This window comes from Oncorhynchus tshawytscha, linkage group LG07 (assembly GCF_018296145.1).
Source record: "Oncorhynchus tshawytscha isolate Ot180627B linkage group LG07, Otsh_v2.0, whole genome shotgun sequence".
In the NCBI taxonomy this organism is placed as follows: Eukaryota; Metazoa; Chordata; class Actinopteri; order Salmoniformes; family Salmonidae; genus Oncorhynchus; species Oncorhynchus tshawytscha.
Window position 1 is genome coordinate 18,422,382 of NC_056435.1, and position 18,151 is coordinate 18,440,532.

The 18,151-nt window shown below is 42.2% G+C and overlaps 1 protein-coding gene across 4 annotated transcripts in view; it reads right to left on the reverse strand.

The window, feature by feature from the left end:
* LOC112254102 (protein TMEPAI) overlaps positions 1-18,151 on the reverse strand; it is a 68,290-nt gene that overhangs the window by 9,339 nt on the left and 40,800 nt on the right. Inside the window, exon 1 of one of the 4 annotated variants that reach the window (XM_024426333.2) lies at positions 3,192-4,163. The exons of 2 other annotated variants lie outside the window; for them this stretch is intronic. In XM_024426333.2, coding sequence (XP_024282101.1) covers positions 3,192-3,252 — 61 coding nt within the window. In that variant the 5' untranslated portion in view covers positions 3,253-4,163. Of the gene's footprint in view, positions 1-3,191; positions 4,164-4,755; positions 6,204-18,151 lie in introns of those variants that run through there. One more of the 4 variants, XR_006083709.1, reaches the window with a different exon arrangement.

Genomic DNA, 18,151 nt, shown 5'->3' on the forward strand with positions numbered 1-18,151 from the left:
CCACAAAGCTCATCAGTAAGCTAAGGACCTGGGACTAAACACCTCCCTCTACAACTGGATCCTGGACTTCCTGACGGGCCGCCCACTGGTGGTAAGGGTAGGCAACAACACATGTGCCACGCTGATCCTCATCCTGGGCCCCTCCTGTGCTTAGTCTGTATACTTCTGGCCCTTCTTTGGACACTGTGGCCAAACCTCCAGACGAGCTTCAATGCCATACAACTCTCCTTCCGTGGCCTCCAACTGGTGATTCTCTGACCCAACTCTACGCAAACGACACCATTCTGTATACTTCTGGCCCCTCTTTGGACACTGTGTTAACTAACCTCCAGACAAGCTTCAATGTCATTCAACTCTCTGGTCACCATAGCAGCACCCACTCGTAGCACGCGCTCCAGCAGGTATATCTCACTGGTCACCCCCAAAGCCAATTCCTCCTTTGGTCGCCTTTCCTTCCAGTTCTCTGCTGCCAATGACGGGAACGACCTGCAAAAATCACTAAAGCTGGAGACTCATATCTCCCTCACTAGCTTTAAGCAACAGCTGTCAGAGCAGCTCACAGATCACTGCACCTGTACATAGCCCATCTGTAAACAGCCCATCTATCTAACTCATCCCCATTCTGTATTTATTTATATATCTTGCTCTTTTGCACCCCAGTATCTCTACTTGCACATTCATCTTCTGCACATCTACAATTCCAATGTTTAATTGCTATATTGTAATTACTTCGCCACCATGGCCTAGTTATTGCCTTAACTCCCTTATCTTACCTCATTTGCACTCACTGTATATAGACTTTTTGTTTTCTTTTTTTCTACTGTATTATTGACTGTATGTTTTGTTTATTCCATGTGTAACTCTGTGTTCTTGTATGTGTCAAATTGCTATACTTTATCTTGGCCAGGTCGCAGTTGCAAATGAGAACTTGTTCTCAAGTAGCCTACCTGGTTACATAAAGGTGAAATATATATATATATATATATATTTTATATATTAGTCGCCAAACCCACTGGCTCCAGGTCATCTATAAGACTTTGCTAGGTAAAGCCCAGCCTTATCTCAGCTCACTAGTCACCACAGCAGCACCCACCCACAGCACGCGCTCCAGCAGGTATATTTCACTGGTCACCCCCAAAGCCAATTCATCCTTTGGCCGCCTTTCCTTACAGTTCTCTGCTGCCAATGACTGAAACGAATTTCAAAAATCACTGAAGCTGAAGACTCATATTTCCCTCACTAACTTTAAGCATCAGCTGTCAGAGCAGCTTACAGATCGTTGCACATAGCCCATCTGTAAATAGCACACTCAACTCCCTCATCCCCATATTGTTATTTATTTTTTGCTCCTTTGCACCCCAGGATCTCTACTTGCACATTCATCTTCTGCACATCTATCACTCCTGTGTTTAACTTCTAAATTGTAATTATTTTGCCTACTATAGCCTATGTATTGCCTTACCTCCCTTATCCTACCTCCTTTGCACACACTGTATATATACTTTTTATATTGTATTATTGACTGTATGTTTGTTTATTCTCTGTGTTGTTTATGTCGCACTGCTTTGCTTTATCTTGGCCAGGTTGCAGTTGTAAATGAGAACTTGTTCTCAAATGGCCTACCTGGTTAAATAAAAAAATATATAACATTAGTCCCCTCCTGTACTCCCTGTTCACCCACGACTGTGTGGCCAAGCACGACTCCAACGCAATCATTATGTTTGCTGACGACAACAGTTGTAGGCCTGATCACCGACAACAATGAGACGGCCTATAGGGAGGAGGTCAGAGAACTGGCAGTGTGGTGCCAGGACAACAAGCTCTCCCTCAATGTGAGCAAGACAGAGGAGCTGATCGTGGACTATATGAAAAGGAGGGCCGAACAGACCCCCATTAACATCGACTGGGATGAAGTGGTGCGGGTCGAGAGTTTCATGTTCCTTGGTGTTCACATCACCAACAAACTATCATGGTCTAAACACACCAAGACAGTTGTGAAGAGGGCATCTGACCATAAGGCGCTACAGAGGGTAGTGCGTATGGGCCAGTACATCACTGGGGCCAAGCTTCCTGACATCCAGGACCTATATACTTGGCGGTGTCAGTTTGTTATTTACTTCCTGGAAAATACCAACAGAATCTATTAAAATCAAAGCAAATGTATTTGTCACATGCGCCGAATACAACAGGTGTAGACCTTACTGTGAAATGTTTAATGTCTTATGTTTGAATATCACCAGTGATCATCACCATAGTGATACACTCCAAAAGGTGTTTGTATACAGTATGTTTGTGCCTGTGCGTCTCTGTTTGTCTTTCTGTCTGTGCATGTGAAGTGAAAAGAGTGAAGTTAGTGGTCCGCTTAGAGGCTCTATTGATCCTGAGGCGATGGGAGCTCTTTTCCCCAGCAGAGTTCACAACAGTGTCGATGCAGACAGACAGAGCAATCTTTGTTTGGAGACAGGGCAGGACAGCCTGACCTTCCCCTCCCCCATGTGACCCCAGACAGACGGAGCATGCACACACACACACACACACACACACACACACACACACACACACACACACACACACACACTCTTTCTAACTCAGACACACTTTGTGACACTTCAGCAGTCAGAGAGAAAGAGTGAGAGAAAGTTCACAGACAGCCCTACATAAAAAACCCAGCAGGGACATTTGCCCCAAGCAACTACTTCCATCAAACACAGACAGCCTAACTAAACAGATAAGCAAAGCATAAGATAACACAGTAGCTTCCTCTGTGAAACAGTCTAACCTATTCTATTCGAGATGACAAAGAGACCAAGCTATGCAAAGAGTGTGCACATAACCCAGATACTGAAATGCTCTCGCAGGCTAGACAGACTTGATAATAGTTTGTTGCAAAATTCAATAACTCTTACCAGCAACTATTACACAACTTTGTCTGACTTGCAGCTGTATTCAAGGAGAGTTTGCTATCGTCAGTATTCAACAAAGGCTTTTATCACAGTAGCTAAACACAGACAACCACACAATTGGAGAATAAACTGAAATTCGAGAAAGTCTAGAAAATTAGCACAAAAACTCATCGCGTTACACTTTTGACTTGGGAATAAAAACTACAAATGCATTATGAACTTTACACAATCATTAAAATACAAGATACACAAATATTAAAATCCCAAATCCAAGAATGCACAACTCACCGCTACATGGAGTTTGAACACAGTTATAGTGGTGGTGGGGACCTCCTGAAACCGGCTGCATCGTGTTACCTACTAATACCTGAACTTTGGTGAGCGAGACGACACACACACTGCGACTCACAAAGGGCTGCAGCCTTGTCCCCACTTTTTCTCACACACATTCCTCGACAGACACAACAGCTGACTTCCTGCAACCCCCCTCCCTCTCGCTCACAAATATGGGGGGCAAGTAGAGGGAGGAGGCAAGGAAAGAGAACAAACAGACCTCGTTTTCCAGAGGGAGAGAGCGGGTTAGGGTGAGTGGTAGGACAGACCACAGAAAGACAGATGGGTCAAAGATGGAGGGGATAATGATATGAGAAAGACTGAAAGAAAGAGGGATGAGGAGGGTGAAAAAAGGAGGGCTCCAATGTGGCCCAAGCCATTGAGTCTAACCTGTTTTTTTTGATTGAGTTAATTTTACTTGAAATATGAGAGAAAGGAAATTACCAGAATTACCACTGCAAAGCACATTCCTATATATTTAATAATTTACTGTAAATTACACTTCTTCATAACACATTTATTTACAACCTTAAATACACAAACCTGCGGATAATACAAAAGTATGTTACTAGAATTCCTCAAGTTATTAAAGTCAACAGTTATGGAAAAGAAACACAAATACAGTGCATTCATAAAGTTTGTCCACATTTTGTTGTGTTACAGCCTGAATTTAAAATGGATTCAATTGAAATGTTGTGTCACTGACCTACACACAATACCCCATAAGGCCAAAGTGGAATTGTGTTTTTACAATTAAATAAAATACGAAACGCTGAAATGTCTTGAGTCAATAAGTATTCAGCACCTTTATGGCAAGCCTGAAAATTTGCTTAACAAGTCACATAATACGTTGCATGGACTCACTGTGTGCAATAATAGTGTTTAACATTTTTGAATGACTACCTCATCTCTGTACCCCACACATACAATAATTGTAAAGGTCCCTCAGTCGAGCAGTGAATTGCAAACACAGATTCAACCACAAAGACCAGGGAGGTTTTCCAATAAAAGGCACCAATTGGTAGATGAAAAAAATAAGACAAAAACAGACATTGAATATCCCTTTTAGCATGGTGAAGATATCAATACACCCAGTCACTACAAAGAAACAGGCATCATTCCTAACTCAGTTGCTGGAGAGGAAGGAAACCATGAGGCCAACGGTGACTTTAAAACAGGGATAGGAGAAACACTGAGGCTGGATCAACAAGATTGTAGTTACTCCACAATACTAACCTAAATGACAGAGTGAAAAGAAGGAAGCCTGTACAGAATACAAATATTACAAAACATGCATCATGTTTGCAATAAGACACTACAGTAAAACTGCAGAAAAAAATTGGCAAAGAAATTAACTTTGTCTTTATTACTTTATTTATTTAACTTTATGTCCTCAGTACAAAGTGTTATGTTTGGGGCAAGTACCACTCTTCATATTTTCAAGCATGGTGGTGGCTTCAAGCATGGTGGTGGCTGCATCATGTTATGGGTATGCTTGTCATTGGTAAGGACTAGGGAGTTTTTTAGGATAAAAACAAAGATAATGGCTCGGTCTGCTTTCCACCAGACACTGCGAGAGAAATTCACCTTTCAGCAGGACAATAACATAAAACACAAGGCCAAATATATACTGGAGATGCTTACCAAGATGATATTGAATGTTCCGGAGTGGCCTAGTTATAGGACCACATCGCAGTGCCCACTGGCTTGCTTTCTCCCTTTCTTCACCCCCCTCCCTAGGCCCCCTCTCTCCCTATCCAGCTGGGCTTCAGCTCTCCAGCCCAAACACTCACTCTCCCCCCCTTGGGGGTTCCATAGACAGAGCCAAATGTCTGGTTCCACTGACATGTCTATTTGGGATATTATATTATGTAGAATCCAGGGACATGGTGTTATTGGGTACCCTATATCATTGGCTAGGCTTACATCATATCAGAGGCTATATATCAAAGCAACAATGAAGCCAGCAACATCGTCTACAACCAACATTGTGTCTTGTGAGAAGTCTTTTTGTGTTGGTATTAAATTATATTTTGATTTGATTTATTACGAACCCCATTAGTCGATACCAATGGAGACAGCTATTCTGTCTCACTGGGGTCCAACACATAACGAAAAAGACATTACAGACAAAATACTTGACAACCGACATACAATAATGCACTTCCAGTAGTCCATTTTCTATCTATCGTTTCTGGATCATTTGAACAGACGAACCATTGCATGAGAGAAGTAATATTGTTATGAGAAAGGCAAGCGAAATGGAAGTTATTCATCTTATTGTTGATTCAGCCGCGCTCCCCTTCATGCTCCTGAATGGCTTATCTTGAGGAATGCAAATGCAAATGTTTTTGGAGTCTGGTCCAGGAATGGTTGTTATCCCATAATATCCGGGTGCAGTTGGACCTGCAAACTGTATTGCTGGGGATTTGAAGGACCACAGTCAGTCAATGGGAAATATCATTGTGCTCTTGGGTAAAAATTCAATTTTTAGGGTTTATTTTTTCAGAATAAATGTTGCAGATGGGGAGGTGTGAGTCTCTAGTAAGACACCATGGGAGAATGGAGGGATGTATTCCGAGAGGAAATGGTAGAATGACGATTTATTGGGAAACATGGGTTGATCTGTGGCTGTCTGAAGGGTGGAATTGAAGAGTGTTGGAATAATTATATAAATGAATGTACAATATAAATGTTTGAGTTCCTCTAAATCAGGAGTGAGGGTGGGGATGGGATTATTGTATGTTTTGCTTTCGCTATTTATGTTTTATGGTTTGGTTTCATGCTGTGAGCGGTCTGTCTTCTGGTCGTGGTAGTTATGGGTGCACTCGCTTCCATGCCGGCCCGGACGACGGGTGGAGCTTGGTTTTGCCCTACCTTAGAAAATCCCTTTGGGCTGGGAGCAGGGCCTTGCTTTGCCGGCATCTCTGGGAAGGTGGGAGCGAGCGCTCACCCTGAACCGAGCACCTACGGATGGGAGCGGATATTTTTATTGTATGTGTATTGTATAGTATTTTATTGTTGTTTTAAAGAATAATAAATAAATAATATTACATATACAGTGCCTTCTGAAAGTATTCAAACACCTTGACTATTTACACATTTTGTTTCGTTACAGCTTCATTTAAAAATGAATGACAAAGCAAAAACAGGCTTTTAGAAATGTTAGAAACTGTATTAAAAATAAAAAACAAAAACGTTATTTACATACAGTACCAGTCAAAAGTTTGGACACACCTTCTCATTCAAGGGTTTTTCTTTGTTTTTACTATTTTCTACATTGTAGAAAAACAGTGAAGACATCAAAACTATGAAATAACACACATGGAATAATGTAGTAACCACAAAAGTGTTGAACAATGGCAAGAACAGCTCAAATAAGAAACGAGAAACGACAGTCCAATATTACTTAAAGACATGTAGGTCAATCAATCCTGAAAATTTCAAGAACTTCTGAAAGTGCAGTCGCAAAAACCATCAAGCGCTATGATGAAACTGCCTCTCATGAGGACCGCCGAAAGGAAGACCCAGAGTTACCTCTGCTGCACAGGATAAGCTCATTACCAGCCTCAGAAATTGAAGCCCAAATAAATGCTTCAGAGTTCAAGTAACAGACACATCTCAACATCAACTTTTCAGAGGAGACTGCATGAATCAGGCCTTCGTGGTCGAATTGCTGCAAAAACCACTACTTACCCTAGTAAAACTGACTATCCTACCGATCCTCGACTTCGGCGATGTCATCTACAAAATAGCTTCCAATACTCTACTCAGCAAACTGGATGCAGTTTATCACAGTGCCATCCGTTTTGTTACTAAAGCACCTAATACCACCCACCACTGCGACCTGTATGCTCTAGTCGGCTGGCCCTCGCTACATATTCGTCGCCAGACCCACTGGCTCCAGGTCATCTACAAGTCCATGCTAGGGAAAGCTCTGCCTTATCTCAGTTCACTGGTCACGATGGCAACACCCACCCGTAGCACGCGCTCCAGCAGGTATATCTCACTGATCATCCCTAAAGCCAACACCTCATTTGGCCGCCTTTCGTTCCAGTTCTCTGCTTCCTGTGACTGGAACTAATTGCAAAAATCACTGAAGTTGGAGACTTTTATTTCCCTCACCAACTTCAAACATCTATTTTCTGAGCAGCTAACCGATCGCTGCAGCTGTACATAGTCTATCGGTAAATAACACACCCAATTTACCTACCTCATCCCCATACTGTTTATATTTATTTACTTTTCTGCTCTTTTGCACACCCGTATCTCTACCTGTACATGACCATCTGATCATTTATCACTCCAGTGTTAATCTGCAAAATTGTAATTATTCGCCTACCTCCTCATGCCTTTTGCACACAATGTACAGTGGGGCAAAAAAGTATTTAGTCAGCCACCAATTGTTTAAGTTCTCCCACTTAAAAAGATGAGAGAGGCCTGTAATTTTCATCATAGGTACACTTCAACTATGACAGACAAAATGAGAAAAAAAAATCCAGAAAATCACATTGTAGGATTTTTAATTAATTTATTTGCAAATTATGGTGGAAAATAAGTCAGAGGCCGAGCTTTCTCTTGTCTCTACTCCTCCTGTTATGGGTCTGAGACGCCGAAGCTTCCCACCATTAGCTCTGACAAATTGAAAACCCTAGTCATTGGTGACTCCATTTACCCGCAGTATTAGACTTAAAACGAATCATCCAGGGGGCAGGGCTACTGACGTTAAGGCTAATCTGAAGATGGTGCTGGCTAAAGCTAAAACTGGCGAGTGTAGAGAGTATAGAGATATTGTTATCAACGTCGGCACCAAGCGCAACATAGCTTCAGCCTGTAAATCAGCTAGAAAGATGTGTCGGCATCGAGTAATTGTCTCTGGGCCCCCTCCCAGTTAGGGGGAGTGATGAGCTCTACAACAGAGTCTCACAACTCAATCGCTGGTTGAAAACTGTTTTCTGCCCCTCCCAAAAGCTAGAATTTGTAGATAATTGGCCCTCTTTCTGGGACTCACCCACAAACAGGACCAAGCCTGGCCTGTTGAGGAGTGACATACTCCATCCTAGCTGGAGGGGTGCTCTCATAACTCCTCTAGCTCCACAATGAAATAGGGTGCAGGCCAGGCAGCAGGCTGTTAGCCAGCCTGCCAGCTTAGTGGAGTCTGCCACTAGCACAGTCAGTGTAGTCAGCTCAGCTATCCCCATTGAGACCGTGTCTGTGCTCGACCTAGGTTGTGCAAAACTAAACATGGCGGTGTTCGCCTTAGCAATCTCACTAGAATAATGACCACCTCCATTCCTGTCATTATTGAAAGAGATCGTGATACCTCACATTTCAAAATAGGGCTACTTAATATTAGATCCCTCATTTCAAAGGCAGTTATAGTCAATGAACTAATCACTGATCATAATCTTGATGTGATTGGCCTGACTGAAACATGGCTTAAGCCTGATGAATTTACTGTGTTAAAATGAGGCCTCACCTCCGGGTTACACTCGTGACCATATCCCCCGTGTATCCCGCAAAGGCAGAGGTGTTGCTAACATTTACGATAGCAAATTTCTATTTACAAAACCCCTCCGACATTTTCGTCTTTTGAGCTTCTAGTCATGAAATCTATGCAGCCTACTCAATCACTTTTTATAGCTACTGTTTACAGGCCTCCTGGGCCATATACAGCGTTCCTCAATGAGTTCCCTGAATTCCTATCGGACCTTGTAGTCATAGCAGACAATATGTTAATTTTTGGTGATTTTAATATTCACATGGAAAAGTCCACAGACCCACTCCAAAAGGCTTTTTGGAGCCATCATCGACTCAGTGGGTTTTGTCCAACATGTCTCTGGACCTAGATTTGTCCCATGGAATAAATGTTGTGGATCTTAATGTTTTTCCTCATGTTCCTGGACTATCGGACCACCATTTATTACGTTTGCAATCGCAACATATAATCTGCTCAGACCCCAACCAAGGAGCATCAAAAGTCATGCTATAAATTCTCAGAAAACCCAAAGATTATTTGATGCCCGTCCAGACTCCCTCTGCCTACCCAAGGACGTCAGAGGACAAAAATCAGTTAACCACCTAACTGAGGAATTCAATTTAACCTTGAGAAATACCCTAGATGCAGTTGCACCCCTAAAAACTAAAAACATTTCTCATAAGGAATTAGCTCCCTGGTATAGAGAAAATACCCGAGCTCTGAAGGAATCTTCCAGAAAATTGGAACAGAAATGTAGCCACACCAAACTGGAAGTCTTCCGACTAGCTTGGAAAGACAGTACCGTGCAATATCGAAGAGCCCTCACTGCTGCTCGATCATCCTATTTTTCCAACTTAATTGAGGAAAATAAGAACAATCCAAAATGTGTTTTTGATACTGTCGCAAAGCTAACTAAAAAGCAGCATTCCCCAAGAGAGGATTGCTTTCACTTTTCACAGCAGTAATAAATTCACAAACTTCTTTGAGGAAAAGATCATGATCATTATGAAGCAAATTATGGACTCCTCTTTAAATCTGTGTATTTCTCCAAAGATCAGTTGTCCTGAGTCTGCACAACTCTGCCAGGACCTAGGATCAAGAGACACTCAAGTGGTTTAGTACTATATCTCTTGACACAATGATGAAAAAAATCATGGTCTCTAAACCCTCAAGCTGCATACTGGACCCTATTCCAACTAAACTACTGAAAGAGCTGCTTCCTGTGCTTGGCCCTCCTATGTTGTACATAATAAACGGCTCTCTATCCACCAGATGTATACCAAACTCACTGAAAGTGGCAGTAATAAAGCATCTCTTGAAAAAGCCAAACCTTGACCAAGAAAATATTTTAAAAGCTATCGGCCTATATCAAATCTTGAATTCCTCTCAACATTTTTAGAAAAGCTGTTGTGCAGCAGCTCACTGCCTTCCTGAAGACAAACAATGTATAGGAAATGCTTCAGCCTGGTTTTAGACCCCATCATAGCACTGAGACTGCACTTTTGAAGGTGGTAAATTACCTTTTAATGGAGTCAGACCGAGGCTCTGCATCTGTCATCGTGCTCCTAGACCTTAGTGCTGCTTTTGATACCATATATCACCACATTCTCTTGGAGAGATTGGAAACCCAAATTGGTCTACAGGGACAAGTTCTGGCCTGCATTAGATCTTATCTGTCGGAAAGATATCGGTTTGTCCTCTGACAAATCAACTGTAAATTTCGGTGTTCTTCAAGGTTCCGTTGTAGGACCATTTTGTTTTGACGATATATTTTACCTCTTGGAAATGTCATTCAAAAACATAATGTTAACTTTCACTGCTATGCGGATGACACACAGCTGTACATTTCAATGAAACATTGTGAAGCCCCAAAATTGCCCTCGCTAGAAGCCTGTGTTTCAGACAGATAAAGAAGTGGATGGCTGCAAACTTTCTACTTTTAAACTCGGACAAAACAGAGATGCTTGTTCTAGGTCCCAAGAAACAAAGAGATCTTCTGTTGAATCTGACAATTAATCTTGATGCTTGTACAGTAGTCTCAAATAAAACTGTGAAGGACCTCGGCGTTACTCTGGACGCTGATCTCTCTTTTGACGAACATATCAATGACAGCTCTTTTCCATCTACGTAACATTGCAAAAATCAGAAACTTTCTGTCCAAAAATGAATCCATGCTTTTGTTACTTCTAGGTTAGACTACTGCAATGCTCTCCTTTCCGGCTACCCGGATAAAGTGCTAAGTAAACTTCAGTTAGTGCTAAATACGGCTGCTATAATCCTGACTAGAACCAAAAAATGTGATCATATTACTCCAGTGCTAGCTTCCCTACACTGGCTTCCTGTTAAGGCAATGGCTGATTTCAAGGGTTTACTGCTAACCTACAAAGCATTACATGGGCTTGCTCCTACCTATCTTTCCGATTTGGTACTGCCGTACATATCTACACGTACGCTACGGTCAGAAGACGCAGGCCTCCTAATTGTCCCTAGAATTTCTAAGCAAACAGCTGGAGGCAGGGCTTTCTCCTATAGAGCTCCATTTTTATGGAATGGTCTGCCTACCCATGTGAGAGACGCAGACTCAGTCTCAACCTTTAAGTCTTTACTGAAGACTCATCTCTTCAGTAGGTCATATGATTGAGTGTAGTCTGGCCCAGGAGTGTGAAGGTGAACGGAAAGGCTCTGGAGCAACGAACTGCCCTTGCTGTCTCTGCCTGGCCGGTTCCCCTCTCTCCACTGGGATTCTCTGCCTCTAACCCTATTACAGGGGCTGAGTCACTGGCTTACTGGTGCTCTTCCATTCCGTCCCTAGGAGGGGTGCATCACTTGAGTGGGTTGAGTCACTGACGTGATCTTTCTATCTGGGTTGGCGCCCCCCTTGGGTTGTGCCGTGGCGGAGATCTTTTTGGGCTATACTCGGCCTTGTCTCAGGATGGTAAGTTGGTGGTTGAAGATATCCCTCTACCCGCATAGTGGGCAGGGTTATATCCTGCCTGTTTGGCCCTGTCCGGGGGTATCATCGGATGGGGCCACAGTGTCTCCTGACCCCTCCTGTCTCAGCCTCCAGTATTTATGCTGCAGTAGTTTAGATGTCGGGGGGCTAGGGTCAGTCTGTTATATCTGGAGTACTTATCCTGTCTTATCTGGTGCCCTGTGTGAATTTAAGTATGCTCTCTCTAATTCTCTCTTTCTTTCTTTCTTTCTTTCTTTCTTTCTTTCTTTCTTTCTCTCTCTCAGAGTACGTGAGCCCTAGGACCATGCCTCAGGACTACCTGGCATGATGACTCCTTGCTGTCCCCAGTCCACCTGGCCGTGCTGCTGCTCCAGTTTGAACTGTTCTGCCTGCGGCTATGGAACCCTGACCTGTTCGCTGTTCTGCCTGCGGCTATGGAACCCTGACCTGTTCGCTGGATGTGCTACCTGTCCCAGACCTGCTGTTTTCAACTCTCCAGCAACAGCAGGAGCGGTAGAGATACTCTTAATGATCAGCTATGAAAAGCCAACTGACATTTACTCCTGAGGTGCTGACTTGTTGCACCCTCGACAACTACTGTGATTATTATTATTTGACCAAGCTGGTCATTTATGAACATTTGAACATCTTGGCCATATTTTGTTATAATCTCCACACGGCACAGCCAGAAGAGGACTGGCCACCCCTCATAGCCTGGTTCCTCTCTAGGTTTCTTCCTAGGTTTTGTCCTTTCTAGGGAGTTTTTCCTAGCCACCGTGCTTCTACACTGTAACAGAATTCCTCTTCAGAGGAGGAGGAGTAGCAAGGATCAGACCAATGTGCAGCGTGGTAAGTGTCCTTTATGATATATTTAATAAATCAACAGAACACTCAACAAAAATAACAAAAGTACAAACAAACAACCGAAACAGTCCTGTATGGTGAAAACACTATCACAGGATACAACCACCCACAAAACACAATAGAAAACAGGCCACCTAAATATGGCTCCCAATCAGAGACTGACACCTGCGTCTGATTGAGAACCATACTAGGCCAAAGACATAGAAATAACAACAGAACAAAACATAGAAAAACAACATAGAATGCCCACCCCAACTCACGCCCTGACCATCTAAAATAAAGACATAAAAAAGGAACTAATGTCAGAACGTGACATACACCTGCATTGCTTGCTGTTTGGGGTTTTTGGCTGGGTTTCTGTACAGCACTTTGAGATATCAGCTGATGTAATAAGGGTTATATAAATCAATCTGATTTGATTGTTAAGGGCAGCATTTATTCCAGTTCAAAATAGTTTGGCAAAACACTTCCATCAGATTGTGCTGCTTTCCCCTCTTGTAACAATTGCTCAACGAGTCTATGACCACAGTTGCATGATTTTTTTGTTGTTGTTTTGAATCACACAGCCCCCAAAAGGTCTATGCACTTCTCATCCAAAACAGTTTAGAACAGAAAGTACATATATTATGAAGACATTTTGTGAAGTTATGTTCATTTTGGTCTTTGGCAAGGTTTTTTTTCAGCTGTTTGTGCAGAAAGTCTACGCCCCTTCCTTGGTCATTGGTCAACAGTATTTAAGTGTTTGGTGTCATTCAACAATAGATGACTCGTTTTACATTTTAGTTTGATGAAAAATTGTATGACTAAGATCTCCTCAGTAAAAAACAGATGGACAAACAGTACCTTTTCTCATTTTTCAAACAAAAGTATTTTAAGGGAGTAAGCGAGCGCACTCGTTCGGTGTTAGGTGCCTGCCAAACCAAAGCATGCCGAGGCCTTTAGTCGTGGGAAGTTGGGAGTGGCCAGATAGCAGATTGTGTGTGTGTGTGTGTACACAAGGAAGGGTGGGGGTTATCAGTCTGTAAAACTGTCTGTTCACATGGGCAGGAAGGAGGGGTGTGTGTGCGCATGTCTGTGTGTGTCTGTGACAGAGGGGGTTGTAGATGAGAAAAGACTGTGTTGAAAGGGGTTGCAATGCTCAGAGCAGACAGGGAACGTTTGCACTGTGCAGAGTCACTGAGAAGGGCAGAGCAGCGAGACACCTAGACATAGAAGAGTGATAGAGAGACACAAGGGGGGTGACAAAGCACATCACTTTTCATTGACTTTGGAGCCACAGTCACACAACCAACAAGTGTGGGAACTTTAGACTGGGTATACTCACACTATTGATACGGGTGAGGAAAAAAAGGAGTGGCAAGGGGGATGTTGGGCTAAGTGAATTATTTAGCTTTCGGGTGATTTCTCACAAAACTAAAAGGAAAAAAAGCCATGATGTAACAAAATGTTATCCATGGAACAGTCCTTTGGAGGAAGGATTGTTGACATATTTGTGACATTTTGGCCTTACCCAGGCCTCCTTTAAGACTTCATCTGTAGGTGCTACAAAGCAAACATTTATGTCATATGAACCTTTACCACCTGCACTGTAATATGAGTAGTATTTTGATTTCAATAACAATTTTGTTTAATTACATTCATTTATGAATAACGGAAAATAAAAACATGAATATTGAAAATATATTTTTCAATATTGAAATATTAAATGTAGGAAAATTGTTATTGAAATAAAAATACTCATATTACAGAGAAAGCGGTAAACACCAATCTTTCTAGAACCTACAAACATTATGGAGTTTTAAAGGAGGCCTGGGTAAGGCCAAAATGTCACAAATATTGCAACTTCAGTTAATTATTTCTCAATTATGCTTTAAGTTACAAATGTCAAATAAGTCAACAATCTTTCCTCCAAAGGGACCATTCTATGGGTTACATTTTGTGAAAATCAATAAAAGCATGGTATTTTTTGTTTGTGAGGAATCACCTTTTGCCTTATATAGGGAAATTATAGCGTAGATGCTAACACTGATCTGCTCAGTCAAAAAGTTGTGAACTTAGAGGTTAGTCAGTAGGGCTGGGCGATATGTCCCAAATATAATATAACAATATTTTTGTCAATTTATACTCAACCAAACTAGGAGAAAACATACAGTGAAGTAGTCTGACTTCTATAACTTTACATTTTTGTTGGCATTGTATCTAAACATTGTTAAAAACTATATTGTAAAAATCAATATCAGTATGTGGAGCTTTCAGTGAAATTCTGAGACTACGCTTTCTCAGAAGAGCCAATTGAACTGCAAGCAAAGCATGCACCACCCAACACCCAGCTTATGGCTGGAGCTTTGGTGAACTTCATAGGTGTTTGTGAGTGTATGTTCACACATGTCTAGTGGGTTAGGTGGTGGGTGGGAGAGAGAGAGAGAGGGTGAAAAGGCCCAACGTAATGGGAAACCTTCCTGGAGTCTTTGTTTGGACAAGTCTTGGGGGGAGAAAATGTTCAATAAACAAAGCTGACTGTGCCTTAATCAAACTCAAGTTATAGTAATTATTTCAACCCAAACAACAGGGGCACGCATGAAGGAGTCTAAATGGATTTGATAGAATAAGTGGTGAGTCCAGACAACAGCTGTCGGAAAACAGGTCTAGTGGAACTATGGTTGTCATCTAGTTAGGAGGAAAGGGGACCATTAAGACAAACAAAACCAGAATTGTTGCTCTTTAAAATCTCTGCCTCTGTATTTTATGTTTTCAGAAATAGCTTAACATCTCAGAGCGAGTTTCAATTGCTGCCCGGCGTGTCTGTTAAGCATTTCCAGACACAGAAGCAACCCACACCCATTCAAACACAGTTTTACTGAGCTGCTATATATGAGACTCATAGGCCTAGTTGAGGCATTCACAAACACATGTTTACATAAATGCTTTTGTCATTTAGCAGACGCTCTAATTCAGAGCCACGTACAGTAGTAGTGAGTGTATACATTTTTCATACTGGTCCCCCATGGGAATTGAACACACAACCCTGGCATTGAAAGTGCCACACTCTACCAACTGAGGCGAACGGGACGCACAGTATGGGAATACACACACACTAAGTGGACATAACACACACAAACACTATAAGGGAGATAAGCAGGCAGACTTGACATAATGATATGGAGTGCACACAGTGCAGTGCTTTTTCAGTTGACCTTTATTTCACCACATTTGTCCCATGAATGGATTTAAAATGTATTTCGGGCCAATATATTTTTACAAGAACGGAATTGCAAAACAGAGAGAAAAACTAAAGCCACTGCAATGAAGCACCAGGAAGGGACTCCATCATTCCAGTCATGTGTGTGGAAGACACTTAGCCATCAAGATACAGGGTTTGTGGGCCCATGCATTAGGCTACACTAACCCTCATGCACTATGCCAAGTTACACCAGGGAGCACACAATCCCAGTCCAATGAAGGGCAACAAAACTACCTCAAGAACCAAATGAATTGCAAAAAGCAACTGTTCTCCAAAGTGCAACATAGTCTGTCCACAGTAGGAACACAACGCTGTGGCTTAACTTAGAACTGATCCTAAACCAGGAATGAAGGAAATGTATAATCTGAATGCAATAACGGGACAGGTAAAGGCCTACAGACTTTGCAACTAGATAAATAGAGATTCTTGATTTCAAGGTACAGCTTAGAAAAAACCCACACAGACTGGTATTAGAGTCGTGCCATGACACCCACCATCACAGATTGTTCTGAAATCATTTCGGTAGTTAGAAACAGATAAGACTAGCATTCCTGCAACATTATTTTCTTTACATTTTATTTGATCTCTGAGAAATTAAGCTAATTGTTTGCACTCAAATTGGCTCTCGTGATTTATAGGATCCATTTACTATTCACTAAATATAGTACTGAATATCCGAATTGGATATAGTACTGAACATGCTATTTGGACCAAACTTCTTCTTACCATTGGGTAAGACATTAAATTCTCAAAATCCCCCATGGACCCCCCACGCCAATCCCACCCCAACAACCAGTATACAGTATTAGTTCTACATGTCTGACAAGTAGTATCGAGCTGCCGCTTGGAGTATTGCGTCTTCATCCTATGTAATGTATTCCCTGTGAATCTGGTGGGTTTTTCCACCCTGTTTAGAGAAATTAACCATTGTAGTCGCTTGCATTATTTACTATAAATTATTGTGAGAGTAGGTTTTGCCCACTACAGTCGTGGCCAAACATTTTGAGAATGAAACAAGTATTAATTTTCACAAAGTTTGCTGCTTCAGTGTCTTTAGATATTTTTTTCAGATGTTACTATGGAATACTGAAGTATAATTACAAGCATTTCATTGACAATTACATGAAGTTGATGCAAAGAGTCAATATTTGCAGTGTTGACCCTTCTTTTTCAAGACCTCTGCCATCTGCCCTGGCATTGCTGTCAATTAACTTCTGGGCCACATCCTGACTGATGGCAGCCTATTCTTGCATAATAAATGCTTGGAGTTTGTCAGAATTTGTGGGTATTTGTTTGTCCACCTGCCTCTTGAGGATTGATCACACATTCTCAATGGGATTAAGGTCTGGGGAGATTCCTGGCCATGGACCCAAAATATTTATCTTTTGTTCCCCGAGCCACTTAGTTATCACTTTTGCCTTATGGCAAGGTGCTCCATCATGCTGGAAAAGGCATTGTTTGTCACCAAACTGTTCCTGGATGGTTGGGAGAAGTTGCTCTCGGAGGACGTGTTGGTACGATTCTTTATTCATGGCTGTGTTCTTAGGCAAAATTGTGAGTGAGCCCACTCCCTTGGCTGAGATGCAACCCCACACATGAATGGTCTCAGGATGCTTTACTGTTGGCATGACACAGGACTGATGGTAGCGCTCACCTTGTCTTCTCCGGACAAGCTTTTTTCCAGATGCCCCAAACAATCGGAAAGGGGATTCATCAGAGAAAATAACTTTACCCCAGTCCTCAGCAGTCCAATCCCTGTACCTATTGCAGAATATCAGTCTGTCCCTGATGTTTTTCCTGGAGAGAAGTGGCTTCTTTGCTGCCCTTCTTGACACCAGGCCATCCTCCAAAGGTCTTCGCCTCACTGTGCATGCAGATGCACTCACACCTGCCTGCTGCCATTCCTGAGAAAGCTCTGTGCTGGTGGTGCCCTGATCCAGCAGCTGAATCAACTTTAGGAGATGGTCCTGGTGCTTGCTGGACTTTCTTGGGCGCCCTGAAGTCTTCTTCACAACAATTTAACCGCTCTCCTTGAAGTTCTTGATGATCCGATAAATGGTTCATTTAGGTGCAATCTTACTGGCAGCAATATCCTTGCCTGTGAAGCCCTTTTTGTGCAAAGCAATGATGACGGCACGTGTTTCCTTTTAGGTAACCATGGCTGACAGAGGACGAACAATGAGTCCAAGCACCACCCTCCTTTTGAAGCTTCCAGTCTGTTATTCGAACTCAATCAGCATGACAGAGTGATCTCCAGCCTTGTCCTCGTCAACACTCACACCTGTGTTAATGAGAGAATCACTGACATGATGTCAGCTGTTCCTTTTGTGGCAGGGCTGAAATGCAGTGGAAATGTTTTTGTTTTGTGATTCAGTTCA